General features: G+C 46.7%; 1 protein-coding gene across 2 annotated transcripts in view; it reads left to right on the forward strand.

Annotated features, from left to right (window-relative positions):
- Positions 1–26211, forward strand: part of BLTP2 (bridge-like lipid transfer protein family member 2) — a 1026973-nt gene that overhangs the window by 979997 nt on the left and 20765 nt on the right. For both annotated transcript variants that reach the window (XM_069615333.1, XM_069615334.1), the window contains one exon: positions 20568–20669. In XM_069615333.1, the coding sequence (XP_069471434.1) occupies positions 20568–20669 (102 nt within the window). The remainder of the gene's footprint in view (positions 1–20567; positions 20670–26211) is intronic.

The following is a 26211-nucleotide window of genomic DNA, read 5'->3' on the forward strand; positions in this document are numbered from 1 at the left end:
GGGCACGCTCACACGCTTCGTTTGCTTAGCAACCCTAAGCTAGAGGTGAACGGTGCTCGTTTGGCTTGAATACACCCGGCCATTCCGTTGCCCTGCCGTGGCGACAAAACTGTGCTTGTTTCTTCGATCGGGACGTCTTTTTACTCTGCACGACGACGAGACGTTCCCTGCTCTTCAGAACCTGCCAGAAGCTGCATCTATCGAGGAGAAGCTCGGGCCTGCTTGCTTCGGGGACCGGTGAGTAGATTAGCTAGGATCTGGTCGCCCTCCTGCAGTGCCCCTTGCTTTTCCCCGCTGTAAATACAGCACCCCTTGTCCGTACTCGCGCCCTACTTCTGCCTCACAGTGGAGGCTGCGCTAGAGTCGCGGACCGTGTTCTCCTTCATTAGGGCACCCTACAGAGCTGTCCAACGTCCTCCGAAGAGCTTCACCTTCTGCCCATTGGCACCGGCGTGTGCAGGTACTTTTGAGCGCTAGGCTCCACTCTTCGTAGGGATTGGACTACCATCCAGTTAGGGGCCTCAGAAGGCGGACATATCACACGCATTGGTTCGCACTGCCTGTTTTCCTTCCCCTGCAGGTGGATAACATATTTCGTGCTGCTAATGCTGTGAAACTGTGTATTCTGTATATATATTGGGTGGATAGTGTATGTGTTGGTTTAATATCGTTGTATATTGCTGCTTTTACTGTGGTTATTAGTTTCAAGGCCTTATAATAAATGTGTATCTATTTTTGATATAAACAACTGTTTGGAGTAGTTTGTAAGCGCTCTTGCTTTGTGTGCTCACTGCGGGCTTTCAGTCACCCTCACCCCTCTTGAGACCTAGTCTTGACCGCCGCGATCGCTACCTTGATTGGTCTGGCTTGTCCAGAGGTTACCCTGTTCCAAGTAATTAGGTTGGCCTTCTGAACTTCTGCGCCACCAGGACAGAGTTCAGAAATCCGTCTTAACAGGGACTAAACCGGAATTGTGTCAGCTACTTTTGGGACAAGAGTATACTGCTCGTACATATATGAACTTTATGCAATAGGAAATTAGACATGTGGAAGCTTGGGTCAGTGGATATGAATATGGACTTTACGGATAGAGATTGGAGAGATATACTAAGAGTAGGTGCCAGTCTAGGTGCAGACTTAAATCTACGTTTGATCAGACAGAAGATAATTGGTAGAGTGTACTGGACGCCGGTTGAGATGTATAAATTGAATTTACAGACAGATGATTCATGCTGGGGGTGTGGGACGGACAGGGGTACATTAGTACCCCTTTTTTGGAGTTTTCCGAGAGTTCGTAGCTTTTGGAATTAAGTGATTGATAGAGTTGAATTGACGCTAAAAGTAATTTTGCAGAGATCAGCCTTTAATATAATCCTTCTTCTACATAGGGGTAGATGGACAGATTCTATGAAATATAACAGCTGGATTGATAAAGCTTTGTAAGTTGCGATGCAGCTAATTCTCAGAGTTTGGAAAACCAGGAAGAAGCCTTCAGTGGAGGATTGGTTAATGGAGTTGCAGACCTTGTCTACTTATGATAAAATGTCATTCGAAGCGAGAGAGAAGGAGGAGGAATACGTTTCAATGTGGGGACCATTCAATGCTTTATATGGCTAAATATCTAAGGTATGCATGATATTGAGGAGTGGGAATTTTTTTTCTCTCATTCTTCTTTCTCTCTCTTCTCTTCCCTCTTTCTCTTTTCTTTCTACTTGTTCTCATCTTCTTTGCTCTCTTTCTTAGTGTATTGGTTTGGTGTTGGTCTACGTGGAGTCTGGTGTCTATGTATGTCTTCTAATAGGAGGGGTGGTTCAACTTTTTTGAGACTTTTGTTGTTTATATACACTGAAAGGGATTTAGTATGTTATGTTAAATGATTTGTATTGCGCACCTGGTACCCGAAGGCTGATGGGCGCAGACTGACCAACACAAAACAGACCACAAATACAGCAAAATAGTTATCTAAACTGGGTCACCATTGGGGGCTTCAGGCAAAGAGCAGTGTTTTCAGTTTCTTTTTAAAGATTTCTTTTGAAGCCAGCGTTCTTTATGCCGTGGGAAGGGCATTCCATGCAATGGGTGCTGCAACTTCAAATGACCCCTGCCTTTTTTTGTTATTCCTATGCCTGGGTACACTGAGTGTATTAGAATTATCGGATCTGAGAGACCTACCCTTATCCTTCACGACTATGGCCTCCTTCAGATATGATGGCATTTTACCAACAATGCATTTTTGGGCGATGAGCAGAAGCCTAAAATGAATTCTCTTTCCAACCGGCAGCCAATGAAGACTACTTCTGGCATCTAATACATGATCTCTTTTACTTAAACCCTTAACTATTCTCACGGCCCCATTTTGAATTACCTGAAGACAATGAATCTCTGTCTGAGGGGTACCCACCAAGAGACTACATCCATAATCTAATTTGGAGCCAATAATGGCTCTCGCCAAGGTTTCAGCATTTTTTTCAGAAATAAATGGACGGAGATGACGGAAAAGTTTAGGAAAGTAGGAGGCTGATGAGACAAGACTATTCACCTGAGCCTTCATATTAAGGTGTGTATCCAAACATACGCCCAGCGTCTTAACTTTGGACAAGGTTTTGATAATACAATTGTCCAGATTGATGTTCTTGTATTCTGCTCCTAACTTATCCAATTTGCTTGGCGAGCCTACCAAAAGAAGTTCGGTTTTAGCACTATTTAGGGCCATGCCATTGGATACCATCCAGTCTTGGATTTTCAGATACGTTGCATTAATGAAAGCTATGTCCTTTTGGTAAATTCCTGAGATGGGAAGGATGCATTGCGTGTCATCTGCGTAGTTGGCAAACACGATCCCTTCCTCCTCCAACATCTGAAAGAAGGAGATCATGAAGATGTTATAGAAACACGGAAACACGCATGCTCCCTGAGGGACTCCAAACAGTAGTAGCATTGGATCTGCTTCTGCCAATTCGCTGGCAACTCTAATTTGCCTATCCTTTAGAAAGGATGATATCCAAAGGATAGCCTCTTCCGAAAAGGACGCGTTTTCTCTTAACCTGGTGGACAGTATTGAATATTCCACCAGGGCAAAAGCCGCCGAAAGATCCAAGATCATCAGTAAGGCAATCTGGCCCTTGTCCATACCCTGAATGAGATGGGATTTAAGGGCTAGGCGTGCTGTTTCCGTGCCATGATTGGCACGGAATCCTGATTGATACTCATGCAAAATTTGATTCTGTTCTATGAATGAGGAGATCTGGTTATATGCCACCCGATCTACAATTTTAAGAAGAAAGGCAGTGTTGGTAATAGGCCTATAATTCGATGGGTAAGCGGGCATAGGTTTGGCTTTTTTAGTAGAGGTGTAATCCAAGCATTTTTCAGATTAGCAGGCACTACCTTCGACTCAAATGAGGCATTGACAAATTTTGTAAGAGCTGGTATTAAGGTGGGTAGGCATTCCTTGATTATAATTGCAGAACAACGATCGCCTTTACAACTGGTGCTCTTAAATTGACTAATAGTTTTTGCCAGTTCCTCTTCAGATATGGGTAAAAATCTGAATACCGGTTGATCTTTATTTTTTGCTGGGGAGTGTATAATCTTCTCATGCTGGTCTGATATGTTCATAGCGCGTTTTTTAATCTCTATGGTTTCTCTAATCTTATCTAGTTTATTTGACATGGCTGACTGAATTTCTGTACACCAGGACTTATTCTTAATGATTGGTGTAGGTCCTGGCACATGTGTTTGTTCCTTTAGTATTTGAAATAGTTCCTTACAGTCTGATTTAGCATTAATGATCCTCTCATTTAGTATCTCCTTTTTGGCTGTTATAACCTCTTTTTTGAAGTTGACAGCACTACTTTTGTACATTTTCGAATTACTAACAGATTTATCTTTTCTCCAAGTGTGATAAAGTTTATTTTTCTTAGTTTTTAATTCTGATAGCTCCTTGGAGAACCAGTTGTTATTATGATCGGTTCTCTTCATTTTATTTTTGATAGGACCAAGCTTATCAGTTACTATTTTAATTGAGTTTATGAGCCTATCTGACATGGCGTCTAGGTCTCCTAGTTCGCCTATGTCGGTGTTCAAGGATTGGGCCCAGGGATGCAGTGTCTCTTTATTCAGATGTTTTCCATTCCTACTGGTAACAGATGTTTTTGGATAGGAAGGTTTAGTCCTAAAGAATTCCATCCTAGACTGAAAACCAATACTAAAATGGTCCGACCATGGACAAGGTTGTATATCTACATTGGTCACAGAAAGATTAAGAGTGGAAATCCAATCCAAGGTGTGACCCTTGGAATGTGTAGCGGCTCTGACATGATAGATAAATCCTAAGGCATCAAGGGTATTATTCTCCATTAACTTTGCTGTGGTATCCGAGTCGCTACCCAGCCAAAGATTGAAGTCTCCCAACAGAACTAATTTCGTGTTTGGTTTCAAAAAAGAAAGTAATAGACCATTTAAAGATGTGGGAAAGATGGGGTCCACTATAGGAGCTCTATAGAGTAGGAGAGCATTAAGGGTGGTTTCTGCGCTAATAGCAATTTTGATGCATAGAATCTCTGACCCTGGGATGGAGTGAATTTTGGTTTCCCAGGTTTTCAAGGAGTTTTTAATAATAAACGCCACCCCCCACCCCAGCCATGAGTTCTATCTCGTCTAATTATATAGTACCCTTCAGGAATGGCAAGTGACAATGTGGGGTCTGCCGCTTCATGACTCCACGTTTCCGTCAGGGCAAAGATGTCCAAGTCATATTCTTCTACAATCAATGCCACTTCTGTGGCATGTTTTAGAAGAGACCTTGTATTAAGTAGCAAGTATTTAAGAAAACATGTGGTATTGGCATTGAGGCTAACCTCCTGGTTATCTATTGTTATTGTAGAGGCTACAGCTAGAGGGGCGTTAGATATCTCCATATTCATATTTCCATTCTGTTGCAAAGTACATACTCTATTCTCTTTAATTTCTATATTAGAAATGTCCGGTAAAGGGGGGGGTGGGTGTTAGATTATGTTTGCTTTTTTTTTATTTTTTATTTTATTTGTATGAATCAAAATAAAAAGATTGATTTTTACAAAGAGCTTGTCACTGTCCATGTCTGTTAAATGTCTTTTTGTTGATTTTGTTTACATGAGAAGCAAAGTTGCTAGGGTTTTCAGCCTTCTACGGCCTCTTCAAACTGGTATTAGTGAGAGGAAGATATGATTAATCATGATCTCTATTCACTCGCAGCTGCTATCTCTAGGTTTCACGAAGTTGAGAGGGCAAACGTCGCGTCCTGACTTTCTGCTGTCATTTCTGGAGAGGTCAAAGTGTCCAGTTTTGCCATGATTTGGTGAACTATTTGCGTGGTAGCCGTTAGCCAGGTCGGTCTATCTCCACTAGTCATTCTTGACCACCAACAAAGTTCACTGTCTAAAGAAGGGTCCAATGAGAAGTGTCGCATGTAGGCGGTCCTAATTGGTTTGGTTTCTGGGCAACCCAGTAGGAGATGTCGAACTGTCTCTTTTTCGTTTGTATTGTGACATAATCTGCAGTGTGATAGAGTTGACATACCCCTAATGGCTCTAATTTCATTTGTAGGCAACAAATTCAATCTCACTCTTAGAATACAGTTTCTTGCTTTTCTGTTGGGAAATTGTTTGATGTATCCCTGTAATTCATTCAGTTTCTTTGTATTCGGTGGCAAGTGTTGAGTTAGCTTGTTTTCTGAAGCTTTTGCCAACGTCTTAATCCAGTCTAGCTCTTTAGTTTTTTTCAGAATTTTTCCCGGATTTGTGATCAAGTCATTCTCGTCACATTCAATTTCTTTTAGCATTCTTCAGATGTAGGTCTTCCAGGATTGTAGAATTTTGTTAGACTCGGCTGCTAGTTCGATTTTGATTAGTCTGTATAGCAGTGGACTTTCAGGAAGTGAGATTTTTCTGTAAAGTCTTAGTGAATTACAGTTCAACGTCCCTTGCAGGGACAGAAGACTCAGTTCCCTTCGAATTGATGCTACCGGCGTAGACGTAGGAAGGCCGAGAACAGTTCGCCAGTAATAGGCTTCAAGTTTTGGCCAAATTTCACGCAGGAGCAATATCATTGCTTCAGTACCGTAGGTTAGAGCAGGAACCACCTTCATTTTGTAAAAATCAATTGCCGGGATCGTAGAAAAGTGACCCAGTTTATGATCGATAGCTTTTCCTTGTGAGGCAAGTTTCCTGGTTTTTGTTCTCAGATGATCTTGCATGGCTGTTTCTTTTTTGGTGTTGCACAATACCCAGGTACTTGAAGTTTTGAACTTTTTCGATCTCCTCTGATTGTAAAAACCACTTTCGTTTTTCAGTTTTCTTCGTTGATTTTCCTAAGGTAAATATTTTTGTTTTGGTTTTGTTTACTTCCAGGTTATTTGCTGTAGTATACTTGTACAGGTTGTCCAGTTGACGCTGTAGACCTATGGGTGTTTGATCGATCAGTATAAGGTCATCGGCGTAGAAAATTCTGCTAATGGTGTGTTGACCCACCCGGGGTGGGAAGGCTCTCACAGAGGCTTCTGAAATTTGAAAATCACCGAGGTAGGCCAAAAAGAGGGAGGGAGCCAAGGGGCATCCCTGTTTGACACCTCTGTGGGTTGCTATTGGTTTTGATAGCAGGCCTTGGTAGTTCAGTTTAACACGGACTGTCGTGTTCATATATAGTGCTTTAATGGGGTTCAGTATGGACTCAGGGCAAGACCAGGTTTTCAGTTTCCTCCAAAGCGCAGACCTGTCGACTCCGTCAAATGCTTGGGAAAAGTCTATGAAGGCCAGATGTAACCTAGGCCCTCCTTCGAGCATTTTGATTTTCAGTATACTTATCAGAAGAATATTGGCTGTAGTTCCCAAGTTCTTTTTAAATCCAGATTGAAATGGATCATTACATGCAGCGTTCAAGGCCCATTGTTGGAATCTTTTCAGAAGCAAAGCGCCGAATAGCTTTCCTTATGTTTGCTTTGCATTGTGTACTTATTGGAATATAGTTAACTGATGTGTTTATGCTTCTGCTAAAACCTAAAAACCCTTGTATCATATCGATGTGATTTGTATTTGTTGACATGCTAATAAATAAATGTTTCAACAAAAAAAAAAGTACTGAGACCTAGTTTGAACCCCAGCTGTGCCGGTGAGAGAATGTTAATACCAGCTGCTCAGGCCTCCAACCTTGCTAGTATGGCACTCCCGAAGATTTTGAAGAGGGAATCCAAAAGGGAAATACACCTATATGAGGCGGGCAGAGCCTGCAGTCCTTTCTTATATATAAGCTGAATGATGGCACAGGACCAGGACGCCGGGATCATAGCCACTGCACGAATTGCATTGAAACCCAATGCTAGGACTGGTGTTCACAGGTCGGGTTCAGATAGGAAGAGGTCAGCCGGAACATTATCTGGGCCAGATGCTCTATCGCAACGCTGGCACTTAATGGCTTTTAAGATTTCACCCACAGTGAATGCAATCTTTGCACCATTGCCAACCTGCACATTCCCTACGGGGACCTCTATATGATGATACACAGATGTTTCTCCACCTATACCCACACTGTATAAGGAAGACAAATGGCCAAACCATGCCTGATCGAGACCATAGCATCCTGGACTCTAGACTTTTATTTATAGAATGGCCCATTATTCACAATTTTCCCCAAAAGTTTTAGTCATTGTCAGTTGACGCTTGGATCCAGGCGTCCCATGCATCAGCATCAATTTCCCTTTTCCTCTTGGCAAGTGCCTTCCTAAAGAGAGACCTGGCACCAACAATAGTAATTTTGGAGGACAAGGGATTTTCAGTGCAGTGAGTAGCCTTGATTCGAGGGGATTGGATCCTCCGATGTATTCCATATCTATGACAGGTAATGTCCACAGCTATGCTGCTTCGGAAAATCTTTGGCGTCTGCGTCCTTCGTCGATGACGTCGATGCGCCGTCCCCGAGGACCCCCTCCGACGGCCGACGTCACCCGATGTGATAAGTAGGACGCACGGCACCCGTAGCCTCAGTTCCGTTTTTTCTGCAAACATGTTTGCTTCGTGAATCTCGGTACGCCTCGACTCTTTGGAGTTTGCTGTATTCTTCTCGGTTCGTTGAACCTGTTCGGTTTTTGTGAAGACCTGTTTGTGGCGATGTCTACTTCGTCTTCAACCCCGCGTCCGGGCTTCAAGAAATGCGGGGACTGTGGGTCCAAGATGTCGGTCACAGACTCGCACAACGCCTGCTTCTGATGCCTCGGGGGGGCCCACGATACGGAGGATTGTGGCGACTGCCAGTCGCTCACGGCCAAGGCCTTGCGGGAACGCAAGAAGAAGCTGTCGGTAGGGCGGGTGTCTAAGCCCCGGAAGTCGAGGTCTATGGGGCTTTCGACAGATGACTCGAGAGGCGACTCTCTGCGTCATCGTCGGAAGTCCAGTGGGTCTCCTTCCAGGAGTCGGTCTCGCCAATCCTCCGCCTCTTCGAGGCATTCCAGGAAGCGCCGGCATCGGTCGCCTTCCCCGTCCTCTTCCGAGGACTCTGCCCATCGGCAGGTCGCTTATCCCTCCATGCAAGCGACACAGGAAGAATGGGCTTCCTTAGGGAAGCAGATGTTAGCGATTATTGAATCGCAGGGCACCGGTCCATCAGCTCCTCCGAGTGGGGTCGGTCGGCACCGGTCGAGACATTCTGAGTCAAACCAACACGACCTGGCTGGCACCTTCCCTCTGCCCATCACCAAGGAGAATGTGTCAGTTAGATTAGACATTAGGGACTTAAACTCTGTAAGAATGATACTCTGGTCAGCCAGCCCTGCAAGCAAGATGTCCAGTTTGCGGTGATTGTTCTGGACTGAATTTCTCTAGAGGACCTCCTTCTCACTTCCATTTGAGCCTCTACCTAGAGGCATCCAAAGACACCTCAGGAAGGTACAACTGTGGAGAGGTAGCACACCTCGATTGTCATGATCTCTGCTTCCAAAAGATCAGGACTTGCCCGACTCCCTTGGAAGCAGACCCATAACCCCGGTTCCGAGTGCCAGCCAGTCCCAATTGGGACCTTTTGGACCCTGTCCTGGCGCCAGTGGCACCAGGCTCATAAAGATGCCCAGTCCCAGCACTGGAAGCGCCGGGCTCATAATGCTTGGGTGGACTTACCTGCAGCAGACCATGCTGCTTACTTACCTGCCAGTTGAACCCCTGATCCTCTTCTGTTTGGGACTACTTTTCCTGTTGGGTGGGGCAGGAGCCACTCCCTAGGTTCAGAACACTGGAACTCTTCTGGAAAGCAGGAACTCTTTTCTTACCTAGGCGTGGCTGTGGAAGGAGACATCTAAGCACTACAGGAGGCTATTTAAACCACACCCGAGGGATGAATCTTGCTTTGCGTTATTCTGCATTCTCTGCAGCAGAACGCTCATCGTGTCTTCTGCTTCTGATCCTGGGCCTAAGGGAACAAAGGCTTACCATCCTGGAATCCAGTCTTCAGCAGCACCTGTAAAGACAAAGAAAGAACAGGTTAGCACTACGGTCTTCAGTGGCAGCGCATCTCTTACCTGGTCCATCGGCTGTCACCAACGCCTCGCGCGGCATTCCGGCATCTGAAAGACAAAGGCTTACCTACTCTTCGCATGCTCCGGAGGTCTTCGCACTGCATTCCGGCATCTGAAAGACAAAAGCTTACCAGTTCTTCGCACGCTCCGGAGGCCTTCGGCGCTGCATCCCGCATCTGAAAGACAAAAGAAGGTGTGTTTAAAGACATTGGGCAACTTTATTACTCACGTGCCATTACTCCTTCCCACGCCGAATCCAGTGGGTATTCCAGCACCCTTCAGCTTCTCTAAAGCTCCGAACTTGTACCTGCAAGATAAAAGGGACAGTTAGTGCGCATCGTGAAGCAGGCTACAAGCGCTTACTTACATGCTTCCAGGCGCTTCTATTCCTCACGCAGGTTCGATCCTCAACTCTCATCAGCCCGCCATCCGCCATCGCCGGAACCCTGCAAAACAAGAGATATCATTACAAAAGACTTTTAAGACATTTGAAGTGCCCAGAACTTACCGTTCGTGCAGTTAACGACGGACAGCAGTCCTCTGAGGTCAAGAGGCCTGCACCCTTATCCAGTGAAGAAACTGGTTACGGCACCCTGCCCCGAGGCAGATGGAGAGCTCGGCGTTCACTTACCTAAAGTGAGGGCGTTTACCTTTGGGGTTCTACAGGAGAAGAGAAAGGGAAGAGGAGAGAGGCACCCAATAACCCCAGTTCATTAATCCCATATTTTCTATCTGCAGACATCTTACTCTTCGAGTCAGACATACAGTGCACAGAGGTCCAGCCCAAAGAGCCAACCGTGTGTTACACATCACCTTTGAAGATACGGCATTCACCCAGTCAAGACTGGCGCCTCTGCGGGAATCAGGTGAGCGTTACAGAACGCAAAGCCGACCGCAAAACTCCCACCGAGGCGCTATGGAAACTTTGGATACCGACCAGCTAGCCCAGTTACTTGGGGAACTAAGAGCAGAAGTGCATGCAGCCCGTCAGGAAACGAATGCTCTAAGAAGGGAACTGATTATTTCCAAGGAGCAAACAGACGATCTCGCTAGACAATTGCTACAGTCACAAGCCGGACAAACTCCGTTACCCGCATCAGGGGCAAATCTTCCTTCAACATCCTCTACGAACCCAGTGCAGATCAACCTACCTGGGAATGTGCCTCTGGCTCCGCCCGAACGATTTTCTGGTGACCCAAAGAGGTTTGCAGTATTTATTAATCAGTGCCGGTTGCACTTCTTATGCCGGCCAGCAGCCTTTCCAACTGATCAAGCTAAGGTAGCTTTCGTGCTTTCGTACCTTAGTGGCAATGCGGCAGACTGGTCGATCCCTCTAGTTAATCAAGATGATCCGGTTCTCCATGATTTTCAAGCTTTTCAGCTCAGTATGGAAAAACTGTTTGCAAGACATTCACAGTGGCAGGCCTTGGACAATGAGCTCCTTTCATTGCGACAGGGTAATCAAGACCTTTTGGCTTATATTGCGTCTTTCAACAGACTGATAGTGGAAACTCGATGGCCTGAGGACAAAAGGATTACGCTGTTTTATAGAGGTCTACGTGGAGAGCTCAAAGATGTGTTAGCCCAAGTAGTGAATCCCCCGCAAGACTGTTCGGACTATATTGACTTAGTCGTTCAAATTGACCACAGACTGCAGAACAGGAAGGCCGATCGTTCCAAGTTTGATGCTCGAGTATTTTCCAAACCACCAACTCCTACCAAAGGAGTAGACTCCGGGGAACCCATGCAAATAGGGGGCCTGAAAGGACCACTAACACAAAAGGAGCGGGAAAGGAGAAAACAGCTGCAATTATGCCTCTATTGCGGAAACTCGGGGCACTTTCTTCGAGACTGTCCGGTGAAACCAGCCAAGAAGGCAGTAGGAGCTGCAGTTACCAGGGTCACAAACTCTGAGCAGGGAAACAACCTCGCCCGACAAGAATAGAGGTCCTCTTGCCGAGCGTTAAAACCAGTTCCGTGACCTCGCATTTCGTGATATCTATGGTCCTCATTAGCCCTGAACATCCGGATCGATTACATGCGATTGAAGCTTACGTCGACAGCGGTGCCATCGGCAATTATGTGGATCATGAAATGGTTTTGAGGATGAATCTGACTCTTTGTCCAAAAGCTGTAAAGGACGTCATTACTACGGTGGATGGTACGGAGATAGCCTCCGGACCAGTAACGCATACCACCCAAGAAGTGACGCTAGTAAGTCAAGATGGACACCATGAGAAGATCGTGTTCGATGTGATCAAGGCCCCTCAGTTCCAGATTATTCTAGGAATTCCTTGGTTAGAGAAGCACAATCCTCAGATCGATTGGCGAGCAAGAACGGTTCAGTTTCCAGAATGTGTCTCTACGTCACCCTCGACCTGGTGTTGCACTGGCAGCAATTTCCTCGGAGGCTCCCCAGTTACCTCCTGAATACCTAGAATTCCAAGATGTTTTCCGGAAGGATCAGGCTAACTCTCTACCTCCTCATAGGTCTTATGACTGCCAGATAGACCTGATACCTGGATCTACTCCTCCTTGTAGTAGAATTTATGCCCTCACCGAGCCTGAGAATCTTCACCTCCGACAATACCTGGATCAATACCTAGCGAATGGGTTTATTCGTCCTTCCAAGTCCCCTGCTTCCTCAGCTTTGTTCTTCGTTCAAAAAAAAGAAGGGGACCTTAGAACTTGTATAGATTATCGCGCCCTGAACCAGATCACCGTTAAGAATAGATATCCGTTACCTTTGATCCCTGAACTCCTGGACCAAGTCAGAAAAGCATGCATATATACAAAGCTGGATCTTAGAGGAGCCTACCACTTGGTACGAGTAAAAGAGGGCGATGAATGGAAGACGGCCTTCCGCACCAAGTATGGGCTATTTGAATATCAGGTCATGCCCTTCGGACTTTGCAATGCCCCGGCCGCCTTTCAATATTTTATGAACGATGTCCTCAGAGAGCTCATAGATGTGTGTGTTGTTGTTTACATTGACGACATCCTCGTTTATTCTTCATCGGAAACTGAACATCGGAAACACGTGAAAATGGTCCTCGAGAGATTGCGTCAACACAAACTTTTCGCTAAGTTGGAAAAATGTGTTTTCAACGTGACTGAAGTTGAATTCTTGGGATTCATATTATCACCTAGTGGAGTGCGTATGGATTCAAAGAAGGTCGATGCAATTCTCAAATGGCCATCGCCATCCTCCGTAAAAGGTGTTCAAAGAATGTTAGGCTTCGCTAACTTTTACCGCAGGTTTATCCCCGAATTCTCTCGAATAGTCCAGCCCATCATCATTGTTAAAGAAAAACAAACGTTTTGAATGGTCTACCGAGGCGGAACAAGCTTTCCAGAATTTGAAGACTAGATTTATCTCTGCACCGATCTTAAAACATCCTCGCCCAGAACTCCCCTACATCGTTGAAACTGATGCTTCGAGCCTTGCCATGGGGGCAGTTCTATCACAAAAGGACCCAGTAACCAATCAGTTGCATCCCGTGGCATTTTGGTCCCGCAAATTCTCGCCTCCTGAAATCAATTACACTATTACTCATAAGGAACTTCTAGCTATCAAGTCCGCCTTTAAGGCTTGGCGGCATTATCTTCTGGGGGCCCGACACACCGTTACTGTGATTACAGATCACCGAAACCTGCAATATTTGAAAACCGCAAAAGCTCAATCCTCTAGGCAACTCCGTTGGGCACTATTCTTTGCCGAGTTTGACTTCATAATTACCTATCGACCTGGTACAAAAAACGGTAAAGCTGATGCCCTTTCTCGGATGGGAGTGGAAGAACATTTGATCAATCCTAAACCTGTACCTATCATTCCCGAACAAAGAATTCTAGGTGTAATCGCCACACAATCCATAGAGGAAGTTAAGGATAAAGCCAGGCTACTGGTAACTCCAGCAGACATACAGAATTGGCATCTGCAGGGAAAGGACTTTACGGTGAAGGACAACCTATTATATTTCCAAGAACGGTTATACCTGCCCAGCACAGATTTACAGAAAAAGGTAATCTCTTGTTATCACGATTCTTTAATGGAAGGACATCCCGGTATGACCAAGACCTCGGAAAAGATCAAGCGCTACTTCTGGTGGCCGTCTTGGAAAAAAGATATCAGAGACTTTATAATTTCCTGTGGAGTATGCGCCCAAAACAAGAGTCAAAAGGAAAAACCAGCCGGCCTCTTACGCCCTATTGACATCCCGCCTCGCCCTTGGCATACGCTTTCTATGGACTTCATCACCGATCTACCTCCATGCTCCGGATACAATACGATCCTAGTAATCGTGGACCTATTCTCCAAGATGGCGCATTTCATTCCACTCAAAGGCTTACCAACAGCAGCAACTCTGGCCCGAGAATTTCTCGAAAACATCGTCCGACTGCACGGTTTTCCTTCAGTTCTAATTTCGGATCGAGGTAGTCAATTTATTTCTCATTTTTGGCGAAGTTGCTGTCGGTCGGCTCAAATTGATGTGAGACTTTCGACCAGCCACCACCCTCAAACCGACGGACAAACCGAGAGGACCAATCAAACTCTGGAACAGTATTTGCACTGCATGCTACAACAAACTGAAAAAACTTGGAAAGATATCCTTTGGATAGCCGAATATGCCTACAATAACTCTGTCCACTCGGGAACTGGGAAGACCCCGTTTTTTCTTTTATACGGTAGTCACCCTCGAACCTCGGAGTTGGATCCACTCCAAGATCTTGGAACACCAGCAGTAGACCACCTGCATTCTACAATCACCCAAGCCTTTAAGGAAGCCGTTTCTCACCTTCAAAGGGCTAAAGAACAATACAAGAAAGGAGCAGACCAACATCGGAAGGAAGCCCCCCAATATCAAGTAGGAGATCAAGTCTGGTTATCCACCAAATATCTACCTCTAAAAGGACCACGCACATTCAACCCAAGATACCTTGGTCCCTATTCCATCACTACCATAGTAAATCCAGTAGCGGTCAAGTTGGACTTGCCCCCTCACATGAAGATACATCCGGTCTTCCACGTCTCTCTATTAAAACCTGTGCAACCTCAAACCCGACTAACTACATCTCCAAAACCTATTCTAGTTGATGGAGAACTCGAGTTTGAAGTCAAAAGCATCCTGGATTCCAAGATCTCCAAATCTAAACTATTTTACCTGATTGACTGGAAAGGCTACGGTCCCCAAGAAAGATCCTGGGAACATGCAGAATATGTCCACGCGCCTCGTCTAATCAAAAGATTTCATCGAACATTTCCTAACAAGCCCAAACCCCCGGAGAAGCCCGGTTTGGGAGGGGCCTTGATGGGGGGTGATATGATATGATATGATATGGTATTTGTAACGCGCCTATACACAAGTGTTTCAAGGCGCGACGAGGCAGGGAGGGAGGGAAACAAGGGGAAGACAGACAAACGATCCTACTAGGCCAGGTGTCATTCAGATCGCGCAAGTGCAGAGGTAGGGGGAAAAGGAGAAAGTGCAGGGGGAGGAGTTGGGGGGGGAAAGTGCAGTACACGGTAAGTAGCGTAATAAAATAATAAATAATAAATAAAAGGGCCAGCTGGTGGCAAGTGCGAGGTAAGTGTAGAGCAAGTGCTAGGAAGGGGGCTGTAGGGATACAGTGACAGTCCCACAGTGCAGGGGGAGCCAGGGAGGCAGTGCAAGTGGAGAGTGGCTGGGCCCTGGACCGAGGTCGCTGAGAGTGGCCAAGATGCAGGTTTAGTGCAGAATTTCAGTGGGGAGTTAAGCAGGTTTAGCAGGGGAGAGGGAGAGAAAAGGCAGAAGCGAAGAGGAAGGTTTTGAGGTGCTTCCGGAACCGGAGATGGTTCTCCTCAAGTTCTGCTTCCAAAAGATCAGGACTTGCCCGACTCCCTTGGAAGCAGACCCATAACCCCGGTTCCGAGTGCCAGCCAGTCCCAATTGGGACCTTTTGGACCCTGTCCTGGCGCCAGTGGCACCAGGCTCATAAAGATGCCCAGTCCCAGCGCTGGAAGCGCCGGGCTCATAATGCTTGGGTGGACTTACCTGCAGCAGACCATGCTGCTTACTTACCTGCCAGTTGAACCCCTGATCCTCTTCTGTTTGGGACTACTTTTCCTGTTGGGTGGGGAGGAGCCACTCCCTAGGTTCAGAACACTGGAACTCTTCTGGAAAGCAGGAACTCTTTTCTTACCTAGGCGTGGCTGTGGAAGGAGACATCTAAGCACTACAGGAGGCTATTTAAACCACACCCGATGGATGAATCTTGCTTTGCGTTATTCTGCATTCTCTGCAGCAGAACGCTCATCGTGTCTTCTGCTTCTGATCCTGGGCCTAAGGGAACAAAGGCTTACCATCCTGGAATCCAGTCTTCAGCAGCACCTGTAAAGACAAAGAAAGAACAGGTTACCACTACGGTCTTCAGTGCCAGCGCATCTCTTACCTGGTCCATCGGCTGTCACCAACGCCTCGGGCTGCATTCCGGCATCTGAAAGACAAAGGCTTACCTACTCTTCGCATGCTCCGGAGGTCTTCGCACTGCATTCCGGCATCTGAAAGACAAAAGCTTACCAGTTCTTCGCACGCTCCGGAGGCCTTCGGCGCTGTATCCCGCATCTGAAAGACAAAAGAAGGTGTGTTTAAAGACATTGGGCAACTTTATTACTCACGTGCCATTACTCCTTCCCACGCCGAATCCAGTGGGTATTCCAGCACCCTTCAGCTTCTCTAAAGCTCCGAACTTGTACCTGCAAGATAAAAGGGACAGTTAGTGCGCATCGTGAAGCAGGCTACAAGCGCTTACTTACATGCTTCCAGGCGCTTCTATTCCTCACGCAGGTTCGATCCTCAACTCTCATCAGCCCGCCATCCGCCATCGCCGGAACCCTGCAAAACAAGAGATATCATTACAAAAGACTTTTAAGACATTTGAAGTGCCTAGAACTTACCGTTCGTGCAGTTAACGACGGACAGCAGTCCTCTGAGGTCAAGAGGCCTGCACCCTTATCCAGTGAAGAAACTGGTTACGGCACCCTGCCCCGAGGCTGATGGAGAGCTCGGCGTTCACTTACCTAAGGTGAGGGCGTTAACCTTTGGGGTTCTACAGGAGAAGAGAAAGGGAAGAGGAGAGAGGCACCCAATAACCCCAGTTCATTAATCCCATATTTTCTATCTGCAGACATCTTACTCTTCGAGTCAGACATACAGTGCACAGAGGTCCAGCCCAAAGAGCCAACCGTGTGTTACACATCACCTTTGAAGATACGGCATTCACCCAGTCAAGACTGGCGCCTCTGCGGGAATCAGGTGAGCGTTACATCGATTGGGTTTCCAGCCTGATTCGGAAATGATCACTGCAGATATTGTCCAATACTTCAAATCCCACAACTGCGTCCCAGAATTTGACCGAAACACAGAGATAATCAGTTGTAGAAAGGCCTTGCGCAGAGGAAAAGGTGGGCTTGCCCGGGATATCAGTAAATGACCATTAACAGTGTGCAAACCACCAGTCAAAAAGATGGTGCTTCAGCCCTTCCTGAAACGATCTGATATCCATCATAACAGGTGTGAAGATCCTGCCAAAGCATCCTTAGAAACATCATAAAGTGTGTTATCCAGCCCTTCACCCAGCTTGGCATTAAAATCACCCCCATCTCAAGATAAGAAACCTATTTTGTGAAGCTAACAAGGGGGCAAGGCCCTCAATCACAGATGATAAAGCAAAGAGGCAATTCTTGCATGCTGGGTATGGGGGCTATTATAAAAGTTAACCAACATTAAGTAATTTGTGCCAGCTCTGCATATTCAGCCCACCTGGAGGAAAGAGTGCGAAGGCTCGAGGGGGAATAACTTGCTCACGAGGTTAGATTTCACCAGTATACACAGACATCCAAATAATGCCCTGGACCATTGTGTGTCAGCCTGGTTGTCTATAGCCTTAGCCCTCCTACCCCCCTACTGGGTAAAAGTGACTTAGCAGAACCATACACACACATTGCTTACCACCTGGTGAACCCAGGTTACAACTAACAACATAATTGGGAACACAGGGTTGCATGGAAGTTATGCAATCGCCTTCTGTGTACTTGTTGGTTAGGCCCACCCATGGCATATCGAGTCATTAGTATGTGGTGGGAATCTACAGGTCTTGCAGAACTATTGGAGTTAATCCACTGGTTCGTTTTATTAATCAGAGTCCTACAGTCCTCTGAGGCACCTGCAATCATCTTGGGGCATTCATAATCGCCCCCAGCAAGTGGAGAGCTTCAGGAGGTAGTTGTAAAATGTTCAGCGCCAAACCCAGTGCTGGATCCGGTATATGCCTTTCCTCAATGTCGCATGGTAGCTGTCCGCTACCTCCGTCGACACCTTTGTAGGCTTAGTTGGCATGAACGGTGGTGAACCATGGGTTGAATGGATGTCCACTCTGGCCTCCTGGGTGTGAATGACTGCCACGGCTTCTACCGACCTTTGCATGGGACACTCCAGTTGGGGCATGGGACACTCCAGTTGGGTCGCACCTTTGGCAGCGCATCTGTGTGGGAACTGCAATCAATGAGATGTCCTTCTTAAGAGACCTTACTAGGTCATCTAATATTGATAGCATGTTAAAAACACCTATTTTAAAATGTGTTTAAAAAATCCAACACCAACTTTGCATTCATCATCAGATCTTCCTTATCTGGATTAGGGCTAGTAGGGGCAGGTTTGGCAGCAGTAGGCCAGTCAAATTGCTGGCAGCCAGGGCAAAGCCCTCCTGGTGTGCGCAGACAGCACTCTGCTTGGGATCATTTGTCAAACTTCTAGTAGCTGCTTCGCCTGCTGGAGAAATAAATCCAGAACCAGGGGGACCAAAGCCCTTAAAGGGACAAGCTATTGAGGTGGACGTAAAATTGTCACTAGCAGAACCCGTAGCACGAGGTGCAGAGATCATCTTGCATCTCAATTTGCGTCTGTCCTTGTCTCCATGTAAGCGCCCCGAGGCCTGCGGGCAGTCGGCGCTATACAAATAAATAAATAAAACAGCCCTGTGGCAGTACTTATAGTGGCAGTGGGCTGACCAGGCTCACAGTTGTTCGTATCCGATGATCGGGGCACAGATAAACAAGGTTCCCCCAGAAGCCTCTTTATTGTGGTGGAAATGGCCCTCTCAGCCGCCTTGATTTGCTCCTCCAGCTGTCCCACAACCCTTTCCAAATAAGATCCATGGTGGCAGGGGGCTTTTCCCCCTTTTTTCCTTTTGCTGCTGTCTGTTTCTTGGGCACATTGCCAGGCTTGGCCCCATGGGTCGTCAAGGGACTGGTTGAGGCTTTCCTCTTTACCCTGGTCAAACCTCCAGTACTCCCAGCCACAAAAGAAAGCCAATCACGACTGGGGTTTGTGTGTAGTGGCCTTTTCTCCTTCTCCCTTCTCCTATGTTATAACACTCACTTGAATTAACTAGTGGATCCAGAACTGCCAGTCCACCAAAGAACCAAGCTTCTGATTGACTAACCAAACAGCGGTGCTGGTCTGGGCTGAGGTGGATATCTGTGATTTCACTAAATCTACTTACCTAAAGGTGAAATCTTCAGGGGTGGGCGGGGTTCTAATTTATTTTGGTGCTTGACTTTAGTTGTGAGGGCAAATATAGGTTATGGACATAGACAGAATTTTAAGTTGAACTTACTGACTCGAACTATCCTTACTTTCTTTAGGTAAGGAAATCCCACCTAAGCATAGGACAAGTTAGGCCTTTAAACATCCTGACATTTAAGTTAATAAAACTAACTTTGTTTGAACTTTGAATCTGTTGTCTGTGTCTTGCTTCATGATGCCTTCACACATTTTACAAATATCTCTGTGTGGACATCCCTTTATTCTGCGTAAAACCTCCCGAACATTATACCGCCATTAGCACTCATACACGGGTTCCAAGGGTGTGTTTAACTTTAAAAATAAAAAAGAATCTTGTGGTGTGGAGTGGCACTGCATGGTATTTCTGAGGTCCGTTTTCTATGTTGATGACCGTGACATCATCAACAAGGAAACGCTTAGAAAAGACAACGTAGCCTCGGGGGGCAGTTCAAATTCTATTTTTTAAACACACCCTTAGTACGTGTGTATGAACTACACAGGTGCTAAGGCATGAGGGGGGAAGGGAAAGGGGGCACAAGCCAGCAGCACTCGGGTTGCTTGGACCCCAGGTTTATACCAGCAAATACAGCCTGCGTTCTGAGCTTCTTGATTGGCCAGCGCACCCTACCAGGGTGCTAATGTATATTCTGATAGACTTCAATAGGAGCCCACATATTCCCCTATGTGAGCTAAGCAACAGCCTGCTGCGTAGGTTTGGGAAAAGTAACACCACAACCCTTGGGAGGGGGGATTCCTCTTAACAATTATGCATTGAGTGCCAGTGATTTCACATTGCATAGTGCTGGTCAGCAGCGAGCATAGAATACTGTGTAAATATGGATAACAAGTGTTTGCAGATGACTTTATATTATGCTGTTCTATTTGGCATTGGTGCTACTGACAGTACAATCTGCTTCAGATGGCATTGAGTGCAAGTGACTGTTTTGCCAGTATGGATGGAAGTGGGCTCTGATGACTGTAAACTATGATACTCTCAATGTTGCTTTGAAGTGGCTCAGTGTGCATGTAACGCTCCAAAATATCAAATAAATAAACCCATGGAAGCAAGCACATGTGTACAGTTGCAACAAGCCATCCAAGAATAAACCACTATTTATTTACCTTTCTCCTGAAACATTTGCTTGTGGCAATATATGTTTATAGGCTTCTCGAATGCAGCATCCACCTCCCTGTCAAAGGATGCCTTCTTTGCAGAATATCCTTCCACGCTACAACTGATCCCTTTGCCATGCCTCACCTCTACCCTCACTCACCCGTCTCCAGCTCCCTATTGCCTCTTGTTGTTCTGAAGCAATGAAAGCCCTTGTGTGACCCAGTGCAAAATCCCAATAAATGAGGAAACGGTGAACTGTGATGCACTTGTAGTTGCAAAACTGTTCTAAGAATTGTTTATTTCTTTTCCTCAGTATCCTGTGGATGACCTCGACAAGATGAAGGAGAGAGCAGCCATGAATAACTCCTTTATCTATATCAAGATTCCGCAAGTGCCACTCTGCGTCAGCTATAAGGTCTGTGCCTGGAGAAGGTAGACTGGATTATTTAGGGATTGCAACAATGCTCTGAGGTTATTCCAAACATCTGCCTCATGTTGGAAAGATTAGTTCACTTTTGACCTGTTTCCATTGTTGGTGTAAGTAGTTCTTTGCATGTCCCACAGATGAAGAAATATTAATAAACAAGTTTAAGAAGCTATACAGTGCATTCTAATGGATTGTTTCCTCCTACGAAATCCTCATCTATGATATCCCTATACCACTGCAGCTATTCTCCGGAAACTTTTCCGCCGCCAAGGGGGTTCAGTGCGGCTTCATGTCAGCTCCATCCGTCGCCTCTACGTGCCCCGCAGCAGATATGACGTTGGGTCCAGCATATATATAGCGGCTTTGCAACCCGTGTCTTCTGTTCCTTTTTCCGCACACTCTGTTCGCTAATTGGGAACATGCTTGTCAAGCTTAACTTTAAGGCCTTGGGACTTAAGCTGTGTGCGGATTGCGGCGGACAGATGTCGGTCTCCCATCCACACCGGATGGGTTTATACTGCTTGGGCGAGGACCACGACACCCAGGGCCACGAATAATGCCAGTCCAGACACTGAAGGCCCCCCTGGAAAGGCCGGCGAAGATATTCACCTTCGTCCACAAGGCAAAGGGTGAGACTCCACGATCTCGGTTGAGGTAACACAGCGCAGACCGGCGCTCCGAAGAAGAGGCAGCTCCATGCAAGGAAAAGGAGCAGGAGAAGATGAGGAAGAAGGAAAGTTCCTGCTCTTCGAGTGAGTCTTCACACCGACATTTCTCCTCTTCAAAGAAGAAGAGCCACTGATCCTGTGATTCGCCTGTACAGCCAAAGGAGGAGGTACCTTTTCCGGCCCAATCCTCCACGCCGGAGAAATGGGAGAGTTTCCGCCTGAAGATGTTGGACATCTTTGCCAAGGCGCTGACTGTTAAGATGATTTTCTCAAATCTGGCATGGTGGACAGATTTCAGAAGCCCACCCTTGTTATAGTGAACAGGGTAACCTTGGGAGTTTAGCCAAACCCAATCAAGGTAAGCATGGAGAGTGGTTAAGGCTAAGTCTCGGGAGAGTTGAGTGCGGTCAGGGGTCCACAATGAGTCCTCACAGTGAAATACACAATGGGCCTCATTACAAGTCCAGCGGTAACCGAGGCGGTAAAACCGCCTGGTTACCGCCAGACTCGTATTACCATTCCACCTCTGTGACTCCCGGAATAACCAGGGCATTACGACCCTGGTGTCCCGGGAATTCCGGAGGCAGAATTTGGTTAATCCCTATTCCCATTGAGTCCGATAGGACTCAATGGGAATGGGGAAGTGGAAACACCAGCACCATCTCGTGATGGTGCTGGTGTTTCCACGTCCGCCTGCAGGCGGGAGGTGTTCAACCCGCCAGGTCAGACCTGGCAGGAACATCACCTCCCGCCTGCAGGACTCGGGATCGGGCGGTCCGGAATTAACAGTGGCGGCGGGTTTACCACCACTGTTAATTCCGGACCGCCCGACCTGTAATGAAGCCCAATGATTCTACTTTGACAAATTTTCAAATGTTGTCCCTTCTCCCGCAGGGAGAGCCCGTCTTCATGAGGCCAGGGAGGTGAGGCTGCCAACCGACAGTCCCCCTGGGGGTAGTACTCATTGGGAGGTTATCATGGGGAGGGATTCCCCATAGGGGAGTAGCGATGACTATCTGAAGAGAACTTGGTATCCCCTCCAATCACCTAACCCCTTCCCCATCATAACCCCACCTCTCCTTCACCACCCCTACCCTCATATACCATGTACTTTATTAGCCCAACAAAAGTAGAGAGCACTGAGATGAGGAAGATCTCTAGTGAGTGGCAATATCATGCCTCACTCAGTACTGGGACGAGGAAGAGGTGCAGAGCAGTACAGAATACTTACCAGAACCACATTGTGCATTCTAGAGGTTCTCAAGAGCTGATTAGAAAAAGCTGTGTTACAAGTAAAGAAGGACTTGATGAAGTGTCAAGCCCTACCTGAAGGAACTGCGAGAACAAGCACAGACCAGGAGTGAAGGCAGAAGCTGACCAGGATGCCGAGAAGGGGGAGAGAGAATCTGAATCCGAGCCCGGTCCAGGACGTGAGGGCCACACGGCCAGAATGCATGCTGGCACTCAGGCATTTCTGAGACCTGGGGATTGCGCAGGGAAGTAACCGTGCTACCAGGAACGCCGAAAAGGCTGTGGCGCCGCCGCAGAGGGTGAGAGGCTCCCGAACGCCAAAGGAGCCCTGTGGCAGAGCACAGCTGCTACAGAGCAGCAAACACCTCGAGACCACGCGGTAGGGTATGCGGGTGACTGGAAAGCTGCTGAATGCCTAAGGACGTGGTGTCATGAACCAAGAGGCTGGGAAAGGAGGCTCTCAGACCCTGCAACCATGGGAGAAACTGTTGATTGAACATGGGTTTGTACTAAGGCTTGGCAGGAGAGTGAACCAAGCCTACAACGTGGAAAACTAAAGTCTGAAGTGCGAGTCTGGGACCCGCACCCATCCAAAGAGAACTGTGAAACTGATAACCGTACATACAGTACTTGGCAGGTGAGTAAACCAAGTCCATGTGTGCCACCATAGCTTGTGAGAGCATATTGGCTGTTCTTTTTCATTGCAGTACCTGGTGGGAGGAAACCAGGTCTACCAACCAGGGTCAGGGATCCATCACAGCTTGGGAGAGCACCTATGCTGTTTGCTTTCGTTGCAGTACCTGGTGGGAGGAAACAAGTTCTGCCAACCAGGGTCAGGGACCCACCACAGCTTGGGAGTGCACCCAGGCTGTTCTTCGGCACAGTACCTGGTGAGAGGAAACCAGGTCTGCCTACCAGTGTCAAGGGCCCACTCCAGTTTGGAAACACATCCAAGCTCCTTTTGTGTGTACAATTGTGCCTGAAAAGGAGCAAGGTCTGCCAATCGGGCTCAGGGACGAAGGGACAGAATAAGAAGCCTTAAAAGGGCCAACAAGGAGACAGGATTACCCCCAACAGTTGCTGAACTTTACGAAGAACCTGAACACGGCCAAGGAAGGGAGATATTCTCAAATTATTTATGGTCTGAAGTTTCCAGAATGGTCTTTTGTCCATGGGAAAGATACCACTCCCTTTGGGCTGGAAAGATCAAACATTTGCTTTAGTTTAGACTGTGTGAGGGACAGAGTTATGATTCTGACATTGGGACTTTTGCTTTGGACATTATGACACTAGATATTTCAGTTGAGGCAGGGAAATCTCTCTTAGAGTTAGGGTGAGATAGAGTTTTCTTTCCCTTTTTACCTTTGAATCTTTTTTTCGAATAATCACCTTGACCCATCCGTGTTAGTCTTACTTCTGCACCCTTACACTACTTAGACAGGTAAGTACAAAAATCTACATTTATTATAGGCTCAAAAACACACTAGGAAAATGAATCAACCAGCTAATATTATCACACAACACTCTAAATATAAAACATAGATACAGTCACCTTTGGTTATAAAAATGCACACAATTCACCTAAACACCTGAAAGGGAAGGTATGTAGTTATGCATGGAGACAATCAGTTCACAAGAAAAGAAGCACTGACTTTACAAGTCCAATCCCTAACTTGCATGGGGCCTTGTGCCCAAAAGTCACAACGTTCCTTTAGGAGAAGGGACAAAGGCAGGAAGAGTTTTTGTGCTGGTGAGAAATGTTCCAAAAGACTTCACAAGGGTTTTACTAATAAGTAATATACTTTTTCTTTCAGTTAGAATAGCTTTTTAAGCAAACGTTTCAAAAGCAAAAGAATGAAATAAATCTGTTTTTCAGAAACATTTAGAATGGAGGAGATAGGGGCACTGGTAAGTATTGCGACTACTCGCTTCCATACTCCGATTTCCCCAAAGAACTTGGCTGGTTGGATTGGAGTCACTGGAGGCAAGTTTTCCTGCCGTTGGATCCAGTAGAAGATGCCCAAGAGCTGCGGGTGCAAGGAAGATTCTGGTTGGATCCAAGAGCTGAGTGCAACCCTTTCCAAAGAAGAAATGCAGCAGGCACTGATGCAGGGCTCTTCAGGACACTTTACCAGACAGGGGATGGCCGGTTCCAGCGACAGTCACCGCACACAGCGACCGCAAGTGTCTCTCCAGTCTCAAAGAAAGACAGACTTCCAGGACAGGAAACCTTGATTCTGGGAAGCTAAAACATGGCAGGAAGGTGACTTGTAGGACTAGTTGGTATATACTGAAGTTCCAGACGAAAAAAAACGCGGCATGGGACACTTCTGTCATAGTAGCCCAATCCAGAGCTGGTAAGTCCACCTGGTGGTCCAGGGACACTTCCAAAGGCTCTAGGCTGCAGGATTGTGAGAAGGTGTGGAGACTGGTTGATCCCACCGGTCCAAGGGACGAAGCACCATTGAGGGTCTTCTGAAATCAGGTATTCCAGCAGGGCTTCACCGTGACAGTTGCAGGAAAGGTTGCCAGGCCTCTTCAGAAGTCGTACTCGGGTCTTTAGTCGGCTGCACAGCTACACGGGATACTTAGCTCCGTTTCGGATCTGCTGGAAAGGCTGCAGGACTCCTGTTATCTCAAATTCAGGTGAGTGATCAAACTCAGCCCCCCAATAGAAAGGATCTGCACCACTCACTCAGCCAGCAGTGGTCCAATCAGTGACAACTGTGGGTTTCTTTCGTGCATGTGCATTGGACTTACTAGCACCAGTTTGTGCATTGGGACCAGACCGACCCAACCCACTTCCTGGATCCACACACAGATGGCATGCACTAGCCCACAAAAGCAACAGCTTTCCAGGGCAAATGCATGACCATATTAGGAATTTTCTGACCTGGAAAGGCAGGAAGAAGGACAAACAACAACATGGCCAAAGAACAAACCAAATATCTCGTGGCACGCCCCTCTTTGGACACTCTGCACTGTTTGAAGCCAAACGCAAATGTGCATACTAGAAAATATAGCAAAAATTGTACCAATGTATCTCTTGCTACCAGCTTATCTTTAGGCACATTAAAAAGTAACCAAAAATCCCACAATTAAAATGCTAGGGTGATGCAAAAGTAACCCCATTGCACTGCATTGAAAGATGATGTGCGCAATGTTAAAAAGTTATCAAAGAAGGTAAAAAGTAAAAGACAAAAGGGAACCATAGTTTCCCATAACTGTCAGTCTGCAGGACTAATCTGTTTCCCTATGAGAAAAAATGAGCAAAAAGGTCAGGGAAGTGAAGCTGAATGCTTTACTTCTCTCTACAAAGTTAGGACAGGTCAAAAACAGGAGCAAAATGTTTGGGGTTCTGTATAATATGGAGAGGAAAGTTGCCTAAAGGAGATAACTTTCCAAACACTGACGGCTGTGGCCTCGATTCCTGTGGCGCAGGTGCCGTCGACTTCCAGTACAGCGCTGCAGGGTCCCACTGCGTCTGTTGTGACCGGCAGGGTTCCCTCAGGGGACTACTCCACACGCGTAGGGGCTCAGACATGGCAAAGAAACACTGTTCTGCTCTGTCAGACTGGCTTTTATCTCCTCCCATGCTTCACCGAAAAGCT

The sequence above is a fragment of the Ambystoma mexicanum genome, chromosome 9, assembly GCF_040938575.1.
Source record: "Ambystoma mexicanum isolate Mex_15411 chromosome 9, UKY_AmexF1_1, whole genome shotgun sequence".
Classification (NCBI taxonomy): domain Eukaryota; kingdom Metazoa; phylum Chordata; class Amphibia; order Caudata; family Ambystomatidae; genus Ambystoma; species Ambystoma mexicanum.